This window comes from Sarcophilus harrisii, chromosome 4, assembly GCF_902635505.1.
Source record: "Sarcophilus harrisii chromosome 4, mSarHar1.11, whole genome shotgun sequence".
Taxonomy (NCBI): domain Eukaryota; kingdom Metazoa; phylum Chordata; class Mammalia; order Dasyuromorphia; family Dasyuridae; genus Sarcophilus; species Sarcophilus harrisii.
Window position 1 is genome coordinate 29,924,306 of NC_045429.1, and position 24,822 is coordinate 29,949,127.

Consider the following 24,822-nt stretch of genomic DNA (forward strand, 5'->3'; position numbering starts at 1 on the left):
CTTCCTTCCATACCCCAGCAGATGGGGGACAAGGCTGCCAGTTACTGGGAGCACAGAAACCTACTCTGAGAGTAGAGTTTCTTTCATTCTCCCCAATGCTGGAGCTGCAAGGACCTTATAGATTCTCTGGTTTATCCTCATTTTACAGAGAAGGAAACTGAGGCACTGACTGATGAACTGCCTCGTCTACAGTCACCAGGGGAGCATGCGGCAGGTCACCCGCCTCCCTCTTCTGGGCTCCCATGACTCTGAGGGCCCAAGGACAAAAAGCACAGTCCATGGGACTCAGGAACTGCACGGTTCGGCACATGGCCAAACGGGCCCATGGGGGTGATGTGGGCAGCAGAAGCACTAAGCACATGGTAATGCTGGGAATTGGCAAGAGAGGTGAGAGGTCAAGAGGGATGTGCCCTTCTGTGAGTCATGGGCCAACGTCTCAAGTGTCTGAGGCTCCTCTCTGTGTTTGGCACTGGGCCCACCGGGCTGCCAACCTCAGATCAGGAGCCATCACAGCCTGGGGCAGAAACTGCCAGCAGACCGTTGGCTTCGGGAAGACTTGGAGGCCCCGAGTGTAGCTGGGCCAAGGAAATGGGCTCCAGGGCATTGGGTCTGGACAAGGAAGGGATCTGGAGAGCATCGTCCACCAAGGCTGGGGGTGGAGGGCTCCCGAGAGCCAGCATTGGGGCCTGCCTCTTCTTCTAAATCTTGCCTCTCCCTCTGGGGCTCTCCTGGACAAGCCCAAGGTCCTGGCAGGAGGTGCTCAGTGACGAAGGACTGCAGGGAAGGAAGCTAGTGAAAACTCAGGGGGGCCAAGGAAGCCTTCTCTTCTCTACTGGGCTGGGCCAGGCCAGCTGGCATAGTCCAGCTTTCCGAATGGCCTGCCTGTGCTGACGCCGACAGCAGCGCGCCTGCCTTAGGAAGCTTGCATCATGGTGCCAGGGGCCCAAGTTTAAGGAAAGGACTCCTTGGCAGTGGAGAAAGCTTTAGAACTGGTGGATAAGCACTTCGCTATTCACTCCCTGAGAGATTAGGGGCAAATCCCTTTGCCTCTGTGGGCCTCAGTTTCCCCATCTGTAAATTGAGGGTATTAGACCTGCTCTCTACATCTTTCCCTGGTCCCCGGGTCCTCTGCCTTGCTGGAGGTTTATGTAAACGAGAGCTGTGTATATGAATCTTCCTGAGGCAGGGCCGCTGCCCCCTGGCATAGGCCAGGTCACTCTTCCTGAAGAAGCTTCCGTGGCTCCCTGTTGCCTGAGACAAACCCATTTAAGCCCTTCATGTGTTGGTTCTAGTCTATCTGTCCAGATGGACTCGCTATTTCTTTCCCTCACATGTCCCACACTGCAGCCAAACTGACCTCCCCGCTATGTCTCAGCATCCAGTTTTCTGCCCGAGGTCCTTCCCAGCCTGTCCAGCATGCTCTTTACCAGATCTGGGGGCCTTTCCTCCATCCTCAGGCTTCCTCCCCAACTGTCAATCATCTCCTTCCCACTCTCCCCTTCGGGGTTCTGTTCCTGGGCTCCCTGCTTTCCCCGGACGGGACTCGGCCTTCTCCCGATAAAGCCTTTTATCGGGTCCTCTCAGGAGCCAGTGCCCTGTGTCGGCTCCACAGAAGTGACTCGCAGGTTTCTCTGTCCAGCCCTCACCTCTCCCAAGTTTCAGTCTCACAACTCCATTTGCTTAAGGAACATTTCAAACTTAACATGTCCCAAAGTGGGCTCTTCCCTCACTCTCCCCATCTTTATTTCCTTATTGCTGTGGTGGGGGTGGGGATGGGGGGGTGTTTACCCCCACTGATCTTCCAGCCGTGACCTCGGCATCATCCCCGATGCTCCATACATGCGGCCCACCCCCCTCCAACCTGTGCCAACGGTGACTCCCCTCTGTGCCGTCTCCCCAAGCCGGCCTTCTCTCTGGGGCAGGCGCTCCCACCTCCCGCTCTGGCTGCTGGGATGCCCGCTGTGGGCCCTGCGCTTCACCTCTCCCATGCATCCTCCCCCCAGCTGTCCAGGGGCAGCTCTGACCATGCCCCTCAACGAGCTTTGGGGGCTCGGGGCTCAACAGAACCTGTTCTTTTGGCTTTCAAAGCCCTTCACAAGTGGGGGGGGCTCCCCACCTTTCCCTTCTTCTAGTGACACTGGCCCGGCTGTTCCTGGCACAGGACTCACCACCTCCTGCCTCCAGACGTTTCCCAGGCTGCCCTTGGGCTTGGCTTAAATCCCACCTCCGGCCAGAAGCCTTTGCTAATCCCTCTTAATGCTCGGCTTCCCTCGGGGAGGCTCCCTGGGCATGGCCCCGCGCCTGACACTTAGTAGGTGCTTCCTCAGCAGCTGCCGCCTCACTGGCTGGCGCCTCTGGGGGTCCCAGCTCCCCTCCCAGCCCTGGGAGACGGTTGGGTTGCTTTCTTTCCACAGGAATGGGCAGAATGGAAGCTCTGGGAGGGCGAGGCCTTTGTGCCCAGCAGCATTCAGCGCTGTTTTTTACCTGGGCCCATGACGTCATTGGTGCGGAAAGGGATGAGGGACCCATGACGTCATTGGTGCGGAAAGGGATGAGGGACCCATGACGTCATTGGTGCGGAAAGGGATGAGGGACCCATGACGTCATTGGTGCGGAAAGGGATGAGGGGAGGAGCTTCTGTAAGTGATGCTGCGGGGGGTGGGGGGGCAGCTGGAGGAGCTGAGTGCAAATGCTGCCTCAGACACTTACTGGCGGTGTGACCCTGGACCGGTCACCTAGCCCCAGCAAGGGGAGGGCCAGGCCTAGAGCAGGAGCGTAGCGGGGGCCCGGCCTTCAGGACAAAGGCAGAGCTGGTGCCCCGCCGGGGGCTAAAGGCAGAGGCCCCGAGTGGGCATCCCGGCTCCACCCTGGCGCCCGCGGGCCTCAGTTTCCCCTTCTGTAAAACGAGGGGGTTGGGCTACATCACGGAGGTTTTGCCCGGGAATCGGCCCCCGGAGGGCCTGCCAGCCCCAAACCCCACCGTGCCTGTGTACCGCGACGGGCGCGCAACGTCGCCGGATGCCCAGGGCCGGGGAGGGCTCTCGGGCCGGACTCACCATTCAGCCGGGTCTGCCGGTTGGCTCTCACTCTCAGGAAGGTCTGAGGGGAAATCCGGGCGGACGGCGCGGCGGAAGCGGCAGCGGAGCGGGGAGGGAAGGAGAGGAGCACGGTGAGGTGGGCTGAGGTGCGATGGGCGCCGGCCCGGCGAGGCCCCCTCCCCTCCCTTCTCCGGGCCCCTCTCCCTCCCCGGGGCCGCCCCCGCCCCTCCCCCCAGGCCCGGCCCGTGTCAACAAACCTACTTCCTCCCTCCTGCCACCGCCCACGCCGGCCGCCCCGCTGCGCCCGCGGTTCCGGACCCTCGGCATAGCCGCCCCCAGCCCCCGCGCCGCCGCCCCGGCCCCCGCCCGGCCCCGAGGCCGCCGATGCGGGCGGATTCCCCGCGGCTGCCCGGCGGCGGCGCCGCCTCAGCTCCCAGCAGCGGCGGCGGCCATGTTGGCCCTCGTCATGTGACCGCCGCTGCCGCCGCGCGCCCGGTGTGAGAGGTCACGGGCAGCGCCCGCAGGGGGCGGGGCCGCGGCGTGCGGGCACCCTCCGGAGGGGGGCAGGGGGAGCGCCGGGGGACCCCGCCCCCCCCTCGGGATCGGCAGTGGCCGAAGGTTGGCTGACCCCGGCCTGCTAGGCCTCCTTGGAACTGCGTGTCTCCATAGGGATCCGCCCTGGGCCTTGGGGATGAGACGGATCAGGGGCAGTAACTTTTGGGGGCCTGCGAGTCCGCCCCCGCCCGTAGTCCGGGGAGCGTTCGCCTGTGGCCGCCCGGGCCTCTTGGAATGAGAAGGGTCCGCGGAGTCCGGCCCCGCCCCTGAGGCCAGAACGAACTATTGTGCGGCCCTTAGAATGGGAGGGTGGGGTGTCCGCCCCTCCCCCTCCCCCGAATGTGATGTATCAACCCGGGGTCGGGGGGCTGACCCCGCCCCTCAGAGCGGGCCGTGCCGGGGTGTCTCCCGAGGTAGCGGCCGCGGGGGGGCGGTGCCAGTCACCCCACCCCCTCGGAACGGGCTGTACCGGCCGAGATCCGCGGGTCTGACCCCGCCCCCCAGGCAAGAGGGGGTCTTATGGATCCGGCCTTGGGCCCTTAGCGCTATTGTATCCTTATGTATCCGGACGAATCCGTGGGTCTTATGGATCCCGCCTTGGGCCCTTAGCGCTATTGTTTCCTTATGTATCCGGACGAATCCGTTCTGTGGGAGATGTAGCCATAAGTATCAGTCTGGCCCCCGGGATTGGGATGTGTCCGCCGGGGATCCGCGGGCTGGCCCCGCCCCCGGGTCTGACCCCGCCCCCAGGGCTGACCCCGCCCCCAGGGCTGACCCCGCCCCCAGGGCTGACCCCGCCCCCCAGGAAGGGCTGTATCCGAGGTGTGTCTGCACTTGTGTCAGGCGGGCCTGGCGCTCCCCTCCCCCCGCCCTCCTCCTGCGATGTTTACCCGGAAGCCTGAAGCGGGCCTGCCAGGCTGCCACTGAGTCTGACCCTGCCCGGGCCTCCGCGGGCCGCTTTTACTTTGAGCCGACCCAGCCGTGGCACGTCCCTTAGAACTCCGTGGCTCTGGCTTTTTCCGTCCCGGGCTCGCGCTCTGACCCCTCCCAAGTTGGACGGGCGCCACCGGGCCGAGTGCTGGGGTCTCCCCCTCGGACTGACCTCTGACCCGTGGCAGCATCTGCCCCCCCTTCCCCCCCTTGTGTATCAGCTTGGGGCCGGAGCTGGCTCCCAGAGCCTGGGAGCAGCCCCCGCTGCTGTTGTGGCGGCCTGGCTGCGCCCCTTCCTCCTCCTCCTTCCTGCCTGGGACAGTGCCTGAGCTCTGGGGCTCAGTTTGCCAGGGGGTGAGCTGGAAGGCCTTATTCCCCGGGCCCCACCCGGAGCTTCCTCGAGCTCCCCAGTGCTTTTGTCCGCACCCCCCTTCAGGGATCCTTTCCCGTCCGGCCCGATGGTCTGCGCGGCCATTATCTATGATTAGCCTTCCCAGGAAGGCGGCCCATGAGCCTGTGAAGGCGGGATCGGGGCCCAGACCAAGGCCTGCAAACAGCAAGTCCCTCTCCCGGTGACTGAGGAGGAAGGGGAGACCCAGAGAGCTTCCACTGGGCCCCGGAGAGGCCTGGCTGGGGAGCTGGTCTCTTCCTCTGCCCCCCCCCCCCCATCTCTTCTCTGTTCAGAGCCCGTTCCCCAGCTCTCCCGTTCTCTCCCCTGTGTGACATTCAAAGCTTCTGCCGCCTGGTCCCACCCTAAGCTGTCGTAGGAAATAAAGCGGGAAGAACCCTACGTAAATGTCAGCGATCCTCCTCTGCCTTATTGACTTCCCAGGCTCAAATTCATTTTTTAAAGCCCTTCAGGCCCGGCCCCTGCCTCTCTCCAGTCTCCTTGGCCTCACATCTTCTCCACTCTAGGTCCGGCCAAACGCACCTTCTCTCTGCGTCTCAATACTTAGACTCCTGGCCTCCAGGCAGCCCCCAATGGCTTTCCCTCCTTAGGGCCTCTTCCTTTCCCCGAGCCCCCCTGGCTGCGTGAGCCTCCCAAACGCCCCTCTGCCCCGCTGCTTTGTGACTGGCTCGCACGGACTGAGGCTTATTCTCTCTGTATTTGCACTTATATGCGGGACAGAGTATTAGACCTGGAGTCAGGAACACCTGAGTTCAGATCCAGCCTCAGACACATTAACTGTGGGACCCCGGACAAGTTACTTCACCTTGTTTGCCTCAGACACAATTGAAAGGACTCGCTAACAATACTTATTGATGCCTTTGCTGTCTTTCTCGTTAGAACGCCACTTCCTTCCTCGGGAGCTGTTTCGGGATCTTCGTATCTGGGTCCCTAGCAGCCGCCCAGTGCAGGGCCTAGCACATAGTGGTGATTGGGAATGGCGAAGGGCACAAGGCTTCTTGGGCAGGTAAAGGGACTGCTGGGCAGGACAGAGCCCTCCTTGAGGCCAGGCCTGGGTGGTTACGGAGGCAGCAAGGGAAAGGACCATGGCCTGGGTTGGGGTATAGTGGTAGTGGTGGGGATGAGAGAGTAGATGGAGGAGAGCAGGAAATGCTGCTAGTTTTTGTTCCATAGAAGATGATCTTTGGAATAAGGAAGGCAAGACAGGGCTTTAGAGAGAGCTGGGCAGATTCAAGCTGCTTGGATCAAACGGACTAATAATACCTCAGTACTGGAGGTGAGATTTCTGAAAAGCTTGCGGCTGATCCCTGAAAGCTTAGGAAAGATGCTAGAGGTTCCTCAGGCTTGAGAGGGGCAGCCATTTCCCGATCTTTCCAAAGAGGGGAGGCTTCGGTTACTGGCGGCATCCTAAAGTGATCCCTATAAAGTGACGGCTTGGGAGCAATTCATGATGTAGGATTTTGGGGAGCACTTTAAGGGTGACCAAAGTCCTCTTTCGACACTTCTATTTCATTACAACAGCGGTTATTATCTACATTTTACAGATGAGGAAACTGAGGTTGCCATAGCCACAGTTGCACAGCTAGAAAGAATCCAGTCTGGAATTCAAGCCCAGAGGACTGTTCCCCTCGTCTGGGATGCCTCACTACATCTAGCCTGGGAAAGGGGACTGCTAGAACCAGCTGGGCCCCATCAGGCCTGGGGGTGGTCAGATGAGCCAGACTTCCCTGGTTGATAGGACCACTAGACTGGCACATCTGGGGGTCTGTAGTGTTGACAAAGCTCCTCGTGATGCTCTTGCAGAAGAGCTGGGTAGAGATGGTCTGTGAGTGATAGGGCATTTAGGTGACTTTGAAACCAATTAAATGACTAGATCCAAAGTCGTCACGAAAGCTTAAATGCCAGCTTTATCTTCAGTGGAATGACTCAGGAAGCTGTCTGCCTTAGGCTTGTGAAGTTTTGTCCTATGTACGGCCTGTCCCTGTAAAATCACTTAAATATTGTGCTTGCTCTTGGTAGACCCTCCCCCACCTATTTCCTTATCTGGGAACAAATCTCTTCCTTCTCTCATTAGAAAGGCAGCTCCCTGAAGACAGGCTCATTTCCTTTTTGCACAATACTGCTGCAGGTGGATTCTTAATAAATGCTGGTTTAGAGACTGATCGCAGTTGCAGGGAACCCTAAGTTGACAGGTTGATACCAAAATCAGGATTTTATCAGGAAGGTTAGGCTAGAGCATGGGGCTGAATCTAATAAAGCGATTGCAATTTTATAGGGATAAATGTAAAGTCTTTTACTTGGAGTTTTTTTAAAAATTGACTTTATAAATACAAAATGGGAGAGGACTGGATATGAGACAAGACTTCTTCGGAAAAAAAATGGATTATAAATTCAGCATAAGTCAACAGTGTGACGAGATCAAGAGAGCCAAAGCTCTCCTAGGACATAAGAGGCATAAACATCCTAGGGTGGTAACATGTTCTTAGGAGACCATCTGTTGAGTACTATTGCCTGAAGTTTTGTTGTTGTTGTTTAGTTGTTTATCATTTGGGTCTGGTTCTCCCTTTTGGGAGATTTATTGGTAAAAATACTGGAGTGGTTGGCCATTTCCTTCTCCAGCTCATTTTACAGATGAGGAAACTGAGGCAAACAGAGTAAGTGACTTGCCCAGGGTCACATAGCTAGTAAATGTCTGAAGATGCATTTGAATTCAGGTCTTCCTGACTCCAAGTCCAGCACTCCCTCTTTCCTCTCCTGTCCTCTTTTCCCCTATACCCCTTCCTTTCTCCCCCTTCTACCCTTGCCTTCTGGATCCATTTCTCTGTCTCTGGCTGTCTCTTTTTGAAGGGTTCCCCCAAACCTCTGAATTCTCTGACACTGGCAGAGATGGGTCAAAAAAGCTCCAGATAGGGGAAAGGTTACCTGAGGTTCTTTCTAGTTGGGTGTGTGATTCATTGACTTTCCCCTCTCATCCTGGCTCCTACCACATTCGCAGTCTCTCCCCTTGCCTTTTTGAGTAGACTCTCCCAAACCCTTTCCTGCTCAGGCTCAACTCCATCTTCTCCGATCTATTGACAGTCCCAGATTCTAGGATCCCCGAGCTTGTAAGAAGGAAGCTTAAAGCCCTTTTCTCTGGTCCTGGTCAGTGTGAGAGGGAAAAGAGGAGGGCTTGCCTCCATCACTCTCAAATCCCCACTGCCAGACTTACCTTTGGGTCAGGAGCTTTCCAGGCTGCCAGGCCTAGCCATGGGAGCAGCCTGCATGGTGGTCATGAGCCATGTTCTGCTTACCTCCACACCCCTTCTGCTGAGGGTGGAAGTAACCAGGGCCAAAGCCAAGGGTTTGAGTCCTCGGTGCCTGATTCCTTCCCATCTTCCCAAGGGTATTCCAGTCCTCAGATTCTCTAGACAGCCTTACAGAACCCCACTTTGGGCCTGCCCTTAGGAAAGACCTCCCTCTAAGCTTATCCCGAAGCTGCCCTTTTGACTCTCAACCTTTAACCAGGGGTTAGAGTGGTCATCCAGGCCCACCTCTGAGGGACAGAGTCAGTGGGTCCAGGTTTGTGGGAGAGACAGAGCTCCATTTTCTTTCTCCCCCCTCCCAATCCCCCAGCTCTGGGGCAGGGGAATGATGGACTCATTTGCTCTCATCCCAGCAGATTGTGGCCTGCCAGGGAGTATGGCACGAGTGTGAGGTGCTGGGACCCACCTGATATCTGTCAGAGTGGTGCAGATCATCTGAAGAATGCGGAGAGGCTGTGGGAGAGTCCCCTTCTCTTTTGATCGAGGCTGATAACAAGAGAGACTGTAGGAAAAATAGAAACAGGAGGGGAGGTTGGTAGGGTGGGGCACAGATCCCCACACCCTTCGTACCCTCCCCTTGGTGATGCGGCAGGAAGGTTTGCTCTGTCTCCTCTGCGGGCCTCTGACACTCCCTGAATGCTGGGAGACCTATCTCACTACAAACTCAAGAATAATTGTCTGGTCGTATATGACCAACCTTCAAAACCCAGTTCAAATGCTGTCCACCATCGTGAGCCTGCCTCGATTTCCCCAGACAGAAGTATAGATGTCAACATGGAAGCCTCCATTTCTTGAGCATTTTAAGGCTGAGAAAGCTCTCTGAGGGAGCATGTGCTCCCCCCTCACTGCTCAGAGGGGAGCTTGCAGCTGAGCCCGGGGCCAGGGGAGGTGAAGGGGGAGTGCCTTGCCCAGGCTCACTGGACAACCTTCCTCTTCCGGAGCTCATCTTAGGGGTGGTATTCTGACCACAATCTGCCCTGGGCTTATATAGGAGCTCCCTCCGGACCAGGGGGGAGTGGGGGGACTTATTCATCTGAAGACTGAGCTGGAAAGGACCTCCCGGGGTCCAGCCTGGATCTGAACAAGCATCTGAGCCTCAGGCTCTGCCAAGCGGCTTCGGCCTCCTTAAAGAGCTCCGAGGGGCAGATGCCTCTCCCTCTGCCTCTGCGGGCGGCCCATCCGCCTGCTGGACAGCTCCCCATCCTCTCTGCTCCCAGGCCACAGCCCGAGGAGGATCTTTCCCCACAGGGCTGTCTTCCACAGGTAAAACCCAGCTGGTAAGTCTCCCCTCCCTTCTCCCCAGCTCAAGGCCTCTCTCCTTCATGGGCGGGCTTCCCCGAGAGTCCCCAACCCACCAGACAGCACCAAGGACCCTGGTGTTGCACTGGAATGCTCAGAAGGCCACACCTCTCAGCCTCAGGGTGCCGCGCCCAAAGGGCCCCCTATCACAGGTTCACCCCAACACTGGGGGAGTGACAGTCTCCTCCCTGTTTCACAGAAGGAAACTCAAGCCCATCCAAAGGAAGGGACTTGTCCAGGGTCACACAGAGAGGAAGTAATGGTGCCTGGTTTGGGCTCCAAAGATAGGGCCCTCTCTCAGGACGGGGTCTCCTCTGCCTGCCCGCAAACAGTAGTTGTCCAGAGCATTTCTGCTGATGAATTGGCAATCAATCTCTCATCTCTTATCTGAGATCAGGAGAGATGGGGAAAGACAAAAGGTCAAATAGCTTGCAGGGGAAACTTGGGTTCAGTGACCACCCCTCTGCAAGTGAGAGTCTCTCCTGACCCAGGTGAGTCTCTCTCCTGACCCATGAGTCTCTCTCCCGACCCGGGTGAGTCTCTCCTGACCCCTTGGTCCCAATCCCGAGATCCCTCCATCATTGATTGCCTTGTGGTTCTCACAGAGACGCCCTGAGCTCAGTGGGTCCAGAACAAACTCATCCTCTTTCTCCCCCAAAGCCTTTTCTCTTCCCAAGTTGCTATCACCGTTGAGGGCACATTTCCCGGGCCAGCCAGGCCTGCCTCCCAGGAATCATTCTCAGCTCCCCAGGGGTCTTCACTCCATTTAGCCTGAGATGCCTTTTTTCTTCCCCTCATTCTCAGAAGGCCCGGGTTTCTTCAGAGCTCAGCTCCGGGGCTACACACACACACACACAATACGCGTGTATGTGCACATATGTCACGCACACCTGTGTGTACACTCACACACATATAATACATGTACCATACACATGCATGGCGATATTCTCTATGCAATACACATGTGTATAAGTACATATACATTGTACACGTGCACACAATATAACGTATATGTATGTAATGTATGTGTCTCTCTTTTCCCCTGAGGCAATTGGAGTTAAGTGCCTTGCCCAGGGTCTCACAGCCAGGAAGTGTTAAGTGTCTGAGGCCAGATTTGAGCTCAGGTCCTCCTGACTTCAGGGCTGGGGCTTCACCCACTGAGCCTCCCAGCTGCCCTTATGTGTATCTATTGAAACACAGGTAGCTAGATGGCCCCAGGCCCTCGCACAATGGCCGGCCCCACACAGACACAAGCCCACGAGGAGGCCCTTGGGAAGGACTTGTGGGAAAATGACCGACCCCCGCTCCCCCAGTGGCTTTCCACCTCTTCCTGATTACTGGTTAGGCCCGGCCCGGGGCCGTTGGCTCCTTTCCTTCTGGCCAACTGGAGCCTCGGGAAGGGGCTTCGGAAGCTGGTGTCCCAGTGAGAGGCCCCGCGAGCAAGACTCTCCCAGCTCAGTCAGAGAGCACTTTCCCCAGCCCATCTTCCTTCCTCAGACAGTGAGGGAGCAGTGCCCAGAGCGCTGGGTCTGGGACGAGGACAAGCCTGCTTGGGACCCTCGCAAGCCGTGTGACCCTGGCTAAGTCCCTGAATTTGATTCAGTCCCAGGGGCCTGATGACAGCGCCTCCCTTCCAGCGTAGCGGTAAGGAGCAGAGGAGGTACCTCCGGGAACGGGCCTTTCCAACCTCAGGGGGGACTTGCCACAGATGGTTTCCATGCTTAGCCTTGGATCAAAGCCTTTGGGAGCGGGAGCGCTTCCCTAGCTTGCTGACTTCGTTTTGGGGCGGCTGTGATTGTGGGAAGTTTGTCCCGCCGTGGCCCCCGCTGCCCCCCTGCTGCAGCCCCCACTGTCCCCCGTCACAGGCCCCACTGTCCCCTGTCGCGGCCCCCGCTGCCCCCTGCCCGGCTCCTGCCACCCCTCATTGCAGCCCCCGCCACCCCCCCCGTCGCAGCCCCCACCCAGCCCCTGCCACCCCCTACTGCAGCCCCCGCCACCTGGTCCTGTCTCTAGGGCCCACCTTCTCTCCAGGAGAGCACTTTAGGTCTTTGCAGCCAGACTGCCCCCCCCCCCCCCCCCCCCCCCCGCCCGGGGTCGCCCTAGCCCAGGCTGACCTCGATCCTGAAGCCCCAGGGGCTGCTTTCCCTGAAACGCGGGGTGTTCTCTGGGGCCGGAGGCGCTGCTTTTTGACTTGGGGTCATTCTCTTTTGGGTTTTGTTTTGGGAGGGTCCTGTCTGGCCCAGCCTTGACTCTTGGAACAAGAGCAGCGTTAGGAGCTGGGAAAGGCAGGGAGCCAGTGGAAGCCACAAGAGGAAAGCCTCGTGCCCCTGCCTTCCGGGGCCTTCTGATGAGCCCCGTTAGGCAGCCTGTTCCATAGTGAAGGGAAAAGCCAAGAGCTCTGCTTCCGCCCAAAGCCCCAGATTCTTCCCCGTGCTCACAGAACTTGGAGCTAAGAGGAGCCCCTGAGATCAGAGCTCCCTTATTTTACAGTGGGAAACTGAGGCCCTAAGGTGTCAAGGGACTCAAGTTCCCAGAGATGACACTTGAACCCAAACCCTCTGCCTCTCGCCCTGGGATTCCTTCCGCCATTGCCGTCTCCCCTCTGCTCCCTCTGCCTGCCTGGTGAATGAATGCCTCTAATCCAATATTATGTGAAAAATGGCTGGCCCCACTATGGAGACAGTAAATTAAACGTTATGTATTAGTTTTTAGCGGGGAGGCAGGGGCGGAACGCGGGGCCCATTTATTCCTGAGCCTCAGAGATGACCTCTGGAAACAGGCGAGGCTCAAACCAATCCCCGGGCCGTCAATCTCGGCACCTCTTCTGCATACCCGCTGCTTCGATTAATAAATTGTCTATTTCTAAATTGTGCGGAAGTGCTTCCGAGCCGGGCGGGGTCAGGTGCCGGGGCCTGGGCTTGGGCCTCTCTCTCCTCTCCGCCCAAGGGACCAGCAGGAGCTGAAGCCCCCTCCCTGGCGGCCAGGAGCTGGCCTGTGGGCTAGGGGGGACTGACTGGGGGGGGGGGGGGGGGGGGGGGGGGCGGGGGGGGGGGGGGGGGGGGGGGGGAGGAGGGAGGATTTCTCTCCGTGCCTGGGAGAGAACTGCACTTGGCAGGCCCCGCTCCCCCCGCTCATCCTCCCTCCTTCCCTCCAAAGGTTTTCACCAACCAAGCCCCACCCCCACCCCCACCCCCGTGTTTGAAATCGCTGGTGACAGCCCAAAGAAAGCAATTTGGGAAAGAGAGAGAGGTCATTTATCCTCTATCTCCTGGGCTGAGCGGCTGGGATGTGACCCGAATTCTGCCCGCATCCTCAGGCACCGTGCAAGGGTCTGGGGTGGAGGTGGGGGCTGGGCTCCAGGCTGCCACAGTCTCTCGGCTCTCAGGCTTTCAGCGGGGAAGGGCCGGGGAAATGAGGTGGGAACGGGACCCCGTGCTCTCCTAGTCTGGCCGGGAGGAGTTGTCAGACGCCCTGGAGAAGCAGGGCAAACTCCTCTCGAACTGCTCAGTGACAGTCCCTTGCAAGTAGCCCGAGAATCATGGGAGGGAACAAGGACACAGGCAGCAAGACCCACCCCTCTGCCTCCTCTTCTGAGGGGACTGTGGCTCAAGGACTCCATCTTTCCTTCCTTGGTCTCCTCAGGCTCGTGGGGCCACCGTGAGGAGGGGAGGCAGGATGAAGCCCTGGGATCCCATGCAAGGCTGAGCCAGGGTCTGCTGTCGGCCTTTCTCTGGCAGCTAACAGTCCTCCTGCCCCCCTCCCCTACTCCGTCCTCCGGCCCCTGGCTCTGATCCTAGCCAGCAAGGGACCCTGGGGGGAGGACTGGGGACAAGACTGGTAACAGGAGTGAGAGATGGGAGAGTGAATGAATCCTGACCTGGGCTTGCTATCTCTGTGAGCTTGACCCACCTCCCGCTTCAGTCTCCTTTCCTATATCTTCAGGGGATGGTGGACCCTTTCAACCCCACTTTGGAGGCTCTGCCCATGAGTGCATGATCTCACTAATTGCCTATGCTTCCTCTGCTTCTCCTCCTGTTCCTCCTCCTCTTCTTCCTCCATCTCTTTTTTCTCATCCTCTTCTTTCTCTTCTACCTCTACCACTCCCACTTCCTCCTTTTCCTCATCATCCCATCTTCTTCCTCCTCCTCTACCTCTATATCGCCTCTTCCTTCTCTTCTTTTTTTCCTCCTCTTCCTCTCCTCCTCGTCTACTTCCTCCTTTACCTTATACCATCTCTTCCTTCTCCCCCCTTCCTTTTCTCCTCCTCTTCCTCTCCTTCTCCTCCTCCTTCTCTACCTTATACCACCTCTTTCTTCCCCCTTTCTTCCTCTTCCCCTCCTCTTCCTCTCCTCCTTTTCCTCTACCTCCTCCTTCTCTACCATATACCACCTCTTCCTTCTCCCCCCTCCTCTTCTTCTTTCCCTCCTCTTCTCTTTTTCCTCCTACTCTACCTCTATACCACCTCTTCCCTCTCCCTCCTCCTCTTCCTCTCCTCTTCTTCCTCCTCCTTCTTTTCCCTTATACCACCTCTTCCTTCTCCCCCTTCTACCTCTCCTCTTTTTCTTCTTCCTCCTCTTTCTCTGCCTCTACACCACCTCTTCCTTCTCCCCCTCCTCTTTCTTTTCCTCTTCTCTTCCTCCCCTCCTCTTCCTCTTCTCTTCTTCCTTCTCTTCTTTTTCAGACTCCACTTCTGTGCTGCTGCTTAGGCAGCACTAGGCAGGCTCCCCTCACTCCTCCTCATCCATCTATCTCTTTGTGGAAGGGAGAGGTGAGGGGCCCCCGGGGAGGTGATAAACCCTGAGAGGCAGGGCCTCCCCCTCCGCCTCAGCCGCTTCACACCTGGGGCGAGTGGAATAAAAAAAGGTCACCAGCGCTTTTTAAACACGGGCACAAGATCGGGAAAATGTGCTTGGGAAAAAAACCGCTGGCATTAAATCATGACTCTGGGCCCGGCTCTTCGCCTCATTAAAAGTGGCCTTTCGCAAGGTAAAATTATCATTGTAAGCGATAAGATCTTTAAGAAAATAATTCACGGCTTCTTCACCCTTTAATATGATGGCCGCCACTGGCTAATTTTTTTCTTAATGGCAACGAGACCATCAATCTTGTTCAAGACTTCCTCTCTCCCTCCTCCTCCCGATCCGACTACCCCCCCACAGTCTCGATGCCCACAGCCACTGCCCAGCTGCCTTCCTGAGCCTCCTTGTCTTCCTCCAGAGCACCCACCGCTGCCCCCTGCCCAGCGCCCTCCCAGAGCCGGCCCGTGGCTAAGCAGGGAGCCAGCGTGAGCAGATGCTGGCCCGGCCAGCCTGGGACCAATCCTAGGGCCTGGGAATGTTTGCACGTGGGCCCATTTGTACATTCGTGTGTGGGGGACTGGGGCAGAGTGAACAAACGCATCATCTGGAAAATGAACGGTGTCTAAGGATTATGGTGGTTCCTGGGACTGTCGCCTCCTCCCCCTTCACGGGCTCCCCTGGTGTTTGTGGAGGCGTAACACTATGTTTTTACAAAATTGTATGTGTGCATTAAAGCCTCTGGGTGCGTGTGTGTGTGTGTGTGTGTGTGTGTGTGTGTGAGAGTGTGTGTGGTGTGACCTGGTATTTGTCAGCACTGAGAAAATGGACCAAAATTGCCTCCACTTTAGCCATCAGGCCCGCCTCTGCCTGCTGCTCCTCTCCCTGCTCCCCCCCCCCAGTAGTTGGGGTCATTTGTGGGGAAAGGAAGGAGCCAGATGTGGTGGAAGGGGGGCCAGATGTGGGGAGGGCTAGGTGGGGGTCATTGAGTGCCATTGACATGCACTTCCCTTTTAAGCTTGGTCATTTGAAACTATTAAGTGCTGGGTGGGGGCTGCTGCCGGGGGCAGCTCGAGCCAAGCCGGGGAGTCTATTTCCCTTAAACAATCCATCAGTGGCTGTCACCCGAGCAGCCCTGCTCCGGCTTGCTCCTGCGAGCACCCGCTTTTATCTCTGACCGCGCCAGCGCCTTTGTGGGATTCTGCACAAAGTGTTCCCTGCCTGATGAAGGCTTTAACTCGGCTTGCAAAGAGGGGCAAATATCACTTAGCAGCTTCATGAGAGAGGCTTTGACAGGCTGCCCCCCCCAGGCCAGAACAGGGGGAGGGGGTACAGTGAGCAGGACTGGGGCCCCCACCCTCCTCAGCGAGGGAGAGCCTGCTCTGAGCAGGGACCACTCCCAGCCATGGGCAGGTCCTGGTGATCTGCCTTTGAGACTTGTCTCCCTGCAAGGGTTCCTTGCCCTCTCCACAGCTCCCCCTTCTCACTCAGGCCCCACTGGGGGCCTGGACTGTCACAGCTGCCTCCCAAGAGTCTCTCTGCCTCCAGCCGCCTCCATATTCCTGGATTTGGCCCGTGTCCTAGGCCCCTTTCCTAAACTTCTGAATCCTCAGAGGGTCACTCAAGGTCTTCTGAAATCTCCCTTGAGCCTGCCCTTCCAATCTCATTTTATTCCAGTGCCCCAGAAACTGTCTCCCTCTCCTCGGTGGGTCCCGTGGGTGGGAAGCCCTGCATGTAGCGGCCCTTCAGCCTGGTCCCTATCCAAGCTGTCCTTGCTTCTCCTTTCCCAGTAGGACCATTCTTTAAGACCCGGCCCTAGTCCTTCCCACTGAGCCTCCATCTGGGTTCCTAATCCCACCTCATGATGAGTGCTCCTCCTGCTCATAACCTTCTCAGCAATATTTCAGTCAGGGGCACCTCCTTCTCCCCCAGGAGCAAAGCACTCGGGATCACCAATCACGCATCTCCCCCTTCCCCTTCCTTTCCCCCTTCCCCACCATACAGCTGAGCAGAGCACTGGCCCTGCCGGAAAGATCAAGGGTCAGCATCCTTACATCTGCTTTAGGACTGGGCAGGGAGAGGGAGGATTAGGGGAAGGGGTGGGATAGGGAGTGGCCAGAGAAGAGAAGCTGATGGGGGTGGAGGGGCAGAAGCCACGTTCTAAGGGTGTTAGTTGGAGGAAGCAGGAGAAGAGAAAGCTCAGGGAGATGCGACAGCCATCCTTAAGGACAGACCCACTGGGTCGGTTGTTAGATACCAGGGCTGTCTGGGTATATGTTGTGTGTTCAGTTGTTTCATGTCCAAATCTGTGTGAGCCCATTGTGGGTTTTCTTGGCAAAGATACCAGAATAATTCGCCATTTTTTTCCCTCCAGCTCATTTCACAGATTGGGGGAAACTGAGGCAAACAGAGTTAAGTACTTATCCAGGGTCACACAGTAAGTCTCTGAGGCTGGATTTGAACTCACAAAGATGAGCCTCCCACTCCAGGGCCGGCACTCTATCCACTGAAAGTTTTTCCCCTTCCCCTTGAAATCCTTCTCCAAGGACCTGGGCTGCCCAAGGAGGAGGCGGATTCTCTCTCCTCCCTGGGAGACAATTATTTGTCAGGGATGTGGCTGAGATTCCTGCTGGGATAGGGGGCTGGGCTCTCTGAGGGTCCGTTCCCCAGGGCCTAAGCAGGAGACGTATGTGACACGATGAGCTTGTGGCCCCGAGGAGTGCCCCAGATGGGCTCTGCCACCTACCTTGGGTGTGCCGGGGGCCATGGCGTCCTTCAGGAGAGAATTCTTGCTGCAAAGAAAGGAGACAAGCCCATGAACTCCCCAGCCCCGGGCTGCAGGACGCTGCGGGAGCAGCAGCTCTCCTGGTTCCCCCTGCCCACTTCATGGCCAGGCCAGGGTCTCTCTGTGCCTCATGGTTCTACCTATGTCCCTGGATGGGTGGGATGGGGCCAGTACCTGCCTCCCCCTTCCCCCCCACCCCCATCCTCAGTTACCCATAGACTCCCCAAGCCAGGGCAGCTGCCCAGGGGAGAGCAGACACACAATTGCCCTCCTCACCCCCCAGAGCCACAACCCTGCAGACTGAAGCCGGCTCCCAAGATTCCATGGGCCAGCAGCTGCTCTGGGGCCAAGGGCCCAGCAAGGCAGAGACCAGTTCCTCCGTGCTCCTCTGGAGTTGGGAGAGAGTGATTGGAGGCCCAGCCTGGGCTTAATCCCAGCATCCGTATGCACGGCCACCTCCCTCCCACTAAGCAGGAGTGACAGGAGCAAGGAGCAGGCTGAGGCCGCAGATCCCCTCAGGCTGGTCCTTGGGCCCACTCCGGCCCCCAGAGACGGGCAGCAGAGCCAGGATCCAGCACCTGGGGACTGGGAGGAGGGTAGGAACAAGGCCAGAGAAAGGGGAGCCAGCAGAGCCGAGACCCTCTCCTTCACCTGGGGAAGCCAGGCCTGCTGAGGCCCAGGGGCCCCCGCCGCCCCCCTTCCATTCTCTGACCCTCCCTCCCAGCCCCAAAGGAAGGGCAGCCCTGGGAGGTGGAGGCCGCCAGCGGGAGAGGGAGGAGCGGGAGGGAGGCTCATGATGTCCCCATTGCTGCCTGCCTGCCGCCGAAGGATCTGGGGGCTTTAAATCATGAGCAGGCCCCAGCACCGGGCCCTGCACCCAGCCCAGGCTGGCACTTTTAATTAAGGTGATTTACACTGAATTATCCTTGGAAATAAAGAGGCAGGGAGCTGCCCGCACTGAGCCTCCCCCTCCGCCCCCCGCCGAGCTTTAATCTATTGGGGGAATTGTTTATCTAGCTCATTACCCAACCAAACACCGAGGCAGGCAGAGGCCCAGAGCTGCTGCTGCTGCCGCCGCGCTCCTGGCTGCTGCCCCTGTGCCAGCCTTGCCATCACTCCCAGCAGCTTGCGGGGCCTGGGGGTCTGCGGGTGGCCCTCCCGCCCATTCTGTCCTTCCTGACTCATCCCCTGCTACCCCCCAGAGACCCAAGCCTTAGAACAGCAGCCCCCGCCCCATCTGAGATTTCCCCAGGAAGCCCCAAGTCAGAGCTGCCCGCCCCTCTCCATGCCAGCAGGACCCCCAGAGCTCAGGGGGTCTCATCCCTTGCCCAGACCCTGGCCTGCCTAACCCCCCCCCCCCCACCGGACTCCTCCTAGGGGTGTCCCAGCACCACCTGCAGCTCACCTCAACTCCCCCTCCTGCCACCCCTGCCCCTTGTTGGGGCCTGTTGGTCCTGGCAGGGCCCCAGGTTGGGGAGTGGGCAAGGACCCCACTGGTCTGCTTGGGCTGGGAGAGTGGGAATCTCTCCCGTTGTGGAATGGGTGATGGGCGGGAGGGCCCCACAAGAGGGAGCCTGGGAGAGGGGAGGCCTGGCTCTTCCCCCCACCCCCATGACCCTTCCTGGGAATCCCTCCCGCACCCAATTACAGCCTTAATTGGCAAGTCCGGGAAATCAATTAATTCGCAAATTTTTTCCAATTAAAAATTAAGATAAATCAGGCAGCCTCGTCAGGTGCCAGGGCCAGGCAGTTTGGGGGGGGCGCCCTTGGAACGCCTTTGCCGGGCGCGCTGTCAGCGGCCGGCCGGGCCGAGACAGATAAAAACCCATCGACCCGTCGCGAGGAGCTCTTCAGTTCCATCGATCAGGCGGGATTTCACTGGCTCTGCAGAGCAGAGGGGGCTGCGGGGGCTCAAGCCTGCCCCGCTGACCCAGGGCCTGAGCCCCGGTGCCCTGACGGCCGAGCCACGCTCCTGCGGGGGCTCCTGCCTCCCCTCCAGCCTCCCTGGGGAGACCCCCCCTCAGCCCAAGCAGTGCTGGCTCTTCCCCACGCTCAGCCCCTGCTCCTGCCACAGCCCTTCTGAATCCCCCGCTGCTCATCTGGGGGGAAGGAGGCAGGAGGAAGAGACTGGTCTCTCAGGGACCAGGGAATCTGATATCCACTGGGGACAGGGGCTTGGGGCCCTGGGGAAGGCTCTGCTTGGGGACTCTGGGGTGCAGGATTTGGGGAGACTCTGGCTCAGGGGCCCTGGGGATGCAGGATTTGGGGGAGACTGGCTCAGAGGCTCTGTTTGAGGGGCCCTGGGGGAGATTCTGGCTCGGGGACTCTGGAGATGCAGGATTTGGGGAGACTGGGTCAGAGGCTCTGGGGGTGCAGGATTTGGGGAGACTCTGGCTTGGGGGCCCTGGGGGAGCCAGAAGTGATGGTGTCAGGACAGAGTAGGTCTGGGGTGAACTGTACCTGCTGGGCAGCTGAGTGAGTTTCTCCAGCTCTTGTTCCATGTGTTCTTGCAGCTCCCCGGGCCGAAGTAAGACCTGGCAGATGGGGCAGGTGGGGGCCTGGCTGTCAAATAGGGCTGCTGCGGCCGCTGCGGCTGCTGCAGCCGCTGCTGCTTTCTTCTTACCTAGAGAGGCAGGGAGGCCGGGAAAGAAGCCAGACACAGACAGGGGAACACAAAGAGAAGGCAGAATGTTAGTCCAGGCTCTTGCGCCCAAAGCAAACCCTACCACCCCCTGGTTCTCAGGCCCGGCCCTGGCTCCAGACCCTCTCTGTTTAGGAGGCTGAGGCACTCTCAGGTTCCACCAGAGTCTTACTTGGCTCTCACCTCGGCTCCAGCCCCTACCCAGGCCCAGTTTACATCTTGTCCCCTCTGTACTCATGGGCTGTCACCAAGGCTTCGCCAGGTGTTGCTTATCTTGCCTCCCACGGCTCCCACTCCCCAATGTTCTTTTGCTTTTGCTTGTACCTACCAGGTTCCCACCCCACAACCCCTCCAGATCCACTTAAGCCTAGAACCCCAGAAGCGGAGGGAACCTTAGAGCCATTCCAACCTGCAAGTATACAAAAATCCCTTCCTCTCCATCTTGGACCTGTGCTCTTCCAGCCTGTGTGGAAGATGTCCATTAGGCGGGAGCTTCCTGTTGCTGGGGGGGCCCCTTCAGCTCTAGGTCAGCTCTCCTTACTATCTATGATGTTCCTGGTTTTTCTAGTCCTGGTTCTACCCTCTGGGCTCAAGCCCACCGGCCTCGTGCCCATTCCTTGGGCTGGTTCTTCAGAAACCCCCCAAACCCGATTTCTCCCTTTCTCAATCTCCTTTTTGTCTGTGTGTGTGGATAGGATTAGATCATCTCTAAGATCCCTCCTGGCTCTAAAGGTTGTGACCCTGTTCCCCCAAACCGTCTCTGAGGCTTTCTCAAACGTGTCCCCTCTCCAGGCCGCCGACAGCCCTGACACAGAGCCCCAGACGTGGCCCGCTCCCCCTCACTGGGTTCGGTACTGGGCTTGGGCCAGCACCCATTGGCCCATCGGACCCATCGGACCCCAGGTCCTCGGCGTAGGACTGACTGCTCTCTCCCCTCAGCCATAGGGTGTGTGTCTCTGTCCTTGGTAGCCCCCAAGCCTGCCAGATCCCATTCAGTTCAGGCTAGGGAGGAAGCCGGGAGCCAGGCAAGGACAGAGACATGATGGGTGGGTGGGTGGGTGGCGGTGGTGTTGGGGGGGACCTGTCAGCTCTAAAGATGATGGATGGGGGAGGCAAGGCGGTGGCTGGCGGAGCCGCGGCGTTATCGGATGCTCTGCCCGTCCTACCGCCGAGGGCCGCTAATCCCCGGGCGAGGCTGCAGCCGCCCTCCTGCTGATAACCAGGAAATGGGACTGACAACAATTTTTAGCCGAGAGATTCTTCACCAAAATGCCGAGGCCGGAGGTCTGACAGCGGCTGATTGAGCGCGAGCGAGCGTGAGCCCAGGAGTGAGGAAGAGAAGGGGGAGACTTTGGAGGAGAGGGAGGGAGGCGGGTGGGGGGGCCCAGGGCCTCACCAGGGAGCCAGAGCTGCTCTCTCCTTCCTCACCTCCCTCCTCGATCCTTTCAATGGGGCCTGCCAGACCACGTTCATTACGGCTGAGCTGAAGGGTGGGCTGGGGAGCTCTTCTCAGCCTCCTCGCCCCTAATTTTTGGGCACCGACCAAGTGTACAAGGTTGAAGGCAATCATTCCTCAGTATGTGGTCCCTCCCCTGGCACAGCTCACTGGCAATGTTGTCAGGGATGTTGGTGGAGAGTGTGAGGTCAAGGATGGCCACAGAAACCTAAACCAGACCTAACATCAACTCCTCAATCCCCAATGAAACCTAAACCAGACTTAAACATGAATCCCCCCAAATCCAAAATCAGACCGAAACACCAACCCCAAATCCCAAACCAGACCTAAACAAGAATCCCCCAAATCCCAAACCAGACCTAATCATCAACCCCCCCGCCAATCCCCAACGAAACCTAAACTAGACCTAAACGTGAATCTTTCCCCAAATCCCAAACCAGCCCAAACATCAGTCCCCTCCAAATCCCCAACAAGTGGTCAATTAGCCTCTGACAGAATACTTCCAAGAATGGGGAGCTCACCACCCCTGGAGGCAGCTCATTCCCCTTTGGCACCACTCTGATCTGCTGGAGTCTAACATTGTTCCTGGCATTGTTCAGGGCTTGGCCTTCTGGGACAAATAGAGCACATTTGATCCATCCTTCCTCATGATAGCTCTTCAGATACTTGGGGAGAGGATCTACCAGCCCCTTCCCTACTCCAGTCCCTGTCCTAGCTGATTGGCTCCCTCTGGATGATCACCAAGATGAGGATAAGAATGGGCACAGGGTGAGGGAGATGGCACCTGGGAAAATAGCTGCAGCCACGCTGGGAGTGCTGGGCAGGCTTGTCCATCCCTAAATTCCACATGGAAGGGAGGAGCTGCTCAGGCTGGGCTTGTTACCTCCTAGGGGCTCAGACCTCAGACCTGCCGTTCCCGTGGGCATGGAGGTACCTTGCAAGGTCTTCAGGCAGTCTCTCAGGCTGAGGGGGGTGGTACCTGGATCCCTAGACCGTAGGGAAAGCCTCCTTCCAAATGGAGGTCCCAGGCCAAGGCCCCAGCTCTTTTTTTCAGTGACAAATGAGTGTGTTACCTGTCTGGGTAACAGAAAGGATGAGGTGACCTCACTCTAACTTCTGAGCTGGGTCTTGCACCCTCCTCTCGACTGATTTGGACTCTGAGCAGGGCCTAGAACCCAGAACCCAGAGCTGATAAGCCAGAACAGACTCTGTAAACACCTTATCTTCCAAGGCTTACTGCCTTGTATTTACAAGCATAGGCATTTAACACACCTTTGTGGAAATGAATATTGAACATGGAACACAGGACTCCGAATGGGCATAAACTAGCCTAGAACTCATGGCTCAGAAAGCAAGTTTTTGCTTCCTTCTATACTCCCGGGCGCCATGGAAGCGAGGCCATGGATGGGACAGCCTGGTACATAAGAAGAAGAAACAGCTGACCTTTAGTATCAAACTTGGGAGGGTGCAGAAGCCTGGGATTCAAATCTTGCCTCTGACACCCTTGAGTTTATGACCTTGGGGAGACAGACATCTTTGTTCCTCAGCTTTCTATCTGTAAAACGGGGCCCGTGATGTTTGCTGACCCCCCTCCCCCCAAGGCTTTTAGGACTCTAGAGAAGGGGGCTGTGGTTATCACTCTGATAAGACAGCACGTCAAGCATGCTCAGCTGCCTGTGATATGTGCTCTGTCACGGCCAGGGTTGGGCCAGGGCTGGGCTGTTCAGGCATTTTTATTAATATGTCCAATACATTATCCATGTAATACACTTGTCTGGTGGGGCCTCCCATGGCTCCGGAGCTGGCAGGTGGGGGCTGGGGGCTGGCCCACTGAGGGGGGGAATCTGAGTGTGCAGTGTGATGGATCAGTTTGCATTACCCACCCAGGCTGGCCTTCGTCTGTCAGGATTAATAGGTATCTGCGGTAACTGAAGTGGCTGGGAGGGGGGAGAGCGCATCATGTGTATTTATCGAGGGGCTGATACCAACTTTTATTTATCTCCTCCCTTCCCCTGGACTTCCCTGCTCCCTCCGCCCCAGATCTGGGAGGCAGGGAGGCAGCTTGGGTCTGTCCGTGGGTACCCTCTGATGGGCTGGAAGCCCGGAAAGATGCAAAGATACAGTGACAGAGAGATGGGAGGGAGGGAGCAGGGAGAGAGCCTATAATTTTTACCCAGGATGAGCTACCCTAGTCATCCCTTTGGCTGCACATTACCTGTCCCGGTCCTTCTAGGGAGTATTTCCAGAACAGTTTAGGTCCCCCCGCTCCTCTCTTCTTCCAGGGCTCCAGGGAAACGGGGCAAGCAGACCCCCCCCCCCAAGTATCTCCTGGGGCTTTGTGCCATCTCCCTGCTGAAATTCTGCTGAGCTTTTGGAGCTGACTTGCCAGGAACCTCCAAGAGAACCTGGAATCATGAGCCAGGACTGATAAAAGCCTGATCTGTGGGGAGGGAGGGAGGGGCAGTACTGACAGCTAGGGGCTGGAGGAGCAAGAGGGAAGGTTGGAGTCGGGAAGGACTGGCAGAAACCTCAAGTGCAGAGATGGAAACTGAGACCCACGAGAGATATGCAAGGAGGGAGGGGAGGCAGGAAGCCCAAAAGAGGGAAGTTAGGAGCCTGGAAGGCCTGTGGGGACAGAAGCTGAGGCTACTGAGGGTGCTGGGAAATACTGTGTGGGGGGTTCTGGGGCGGATGGGGGCTGGGGGAAAGGGAGGGAGGAGGAGGCCAGGAAAGCTGAGGGGAGCCCTCTCCTCCGAAGATCAATTAGCATCAATTACCGACTTCATTTAATTGTCGTCGAAGATGAATTTGTCATTTTTAGCCTGGAATTAATGGGACACCTTCACCTCGGTCGTGCTAGGAGGCTGGCGGGGAGGCTGGGGTGGGATGGGGAGGCTGGGGTGGGGGGGGGGGGGGGGAGCTCTGCAGGCGGCCTGCAGCTCGACAGGGCCCGGAGGAAGCCCCCCTCCGGCCAGGCCCCTGCCCCTGCCCCCGCCCAGCCGCATCCAACCTCGATCTCTTTGCCTAGCATCCTCCCCAGTTCCCCTGGGCCTGGGTCGCCCCCTCGGGCCCCGCGCGCCTGTTCACCTTCCTTCTTTCTAGCCCATATGGGGCCATAGTGTGAGTGTGTGTGTGTGTGTGTGTGTGTGTGTATGTGGGGGGGGGGGGGGGGGGGGATTCGGTGTGGCGGGAGGGTGCGGGGATGGGGGAGGGGGGGAGGTTAGGCCGCCGCCGGGCTGGAATTGAATTGATAAGCACATCAGCGCCAGATAACGCCTGAAATAATGCACCGATAAGGAAATGCGATTGGATTTGCTGGCGAGCATCAGATTGGCCCCATCTGGGGCCGCCTGGAAGCGCCGTAAATTGCGCTGGGAAACCTTGTTTGTCCTTAAATATTCCTGTCGTTTCTCATTGCAGCCGACAGGGCCGCGGGCACACGGCAGGGGATTGGCCCGCTGCTCCGGGCCGGCGAAGGGAGTGGATGGGTGGGGGTGGGGGCGGGGGGCAGGGAAAGTGAAGGAGATGTCCTTCTTTAGACCCTCCTTTCTTCCCGGGGCCTCAGTTTCTTCCCGTGCTGGGCTGGGGGGTCTCTGGGACATTTTACTACG

The 24,822-nt window shown here is 58.2% G+C and overlaps 1 protein-coding gene and 1 long non-coding RNA gene across 5 annotated transcripts in view; one reads left to right on the forward strand and one right to left on the reverse strand.

The window, feature by feature from the left end:
* The window catches only part of RNF220 (ring finger protein 220), a 245,924-nt gene that overhangs the window by 19,948 nt on the left and 201,154 nt on the right, over positions 1–24,822 (reverse strand). For all 4 annotated transcript variants that reach the window (XM_031969245.1, XM_031969244.1, XM_031969242.1 and 1 more), the window contains exons 3-6: positions 19,575–19,737; positions 17,076–17,121; positions 8,641–8,736; positions 3,057–3,099 (exon numbers count right to left, since the gene is read on the reverse strand). In XM_031969245.1, coding sequence (XP_031825105.1) covers positions 3,057–3,099; positions 8,641–8,736; positions 17,076–17,121; positions 19,575–19,737 — 348 coding nt within the window. The remainder of the gene's footprint in view (positions 1–3,056; positions 3,100–8,640; positions 8,737–17,075; positions 17,122–19,574; positions 19,738–24,822) is intronic.
* LOC116423772 lies at positions 3,904–11,375 on the forward strand. The gene is made up of 3 exons (XR_004234295.1): positions 3,904–5,938; positions 8,588–9,511; positions 11,031–11,375. It is a non-coding gene; the product is annotated as an uncharacterized LOC116423772 (long non-coding RNA).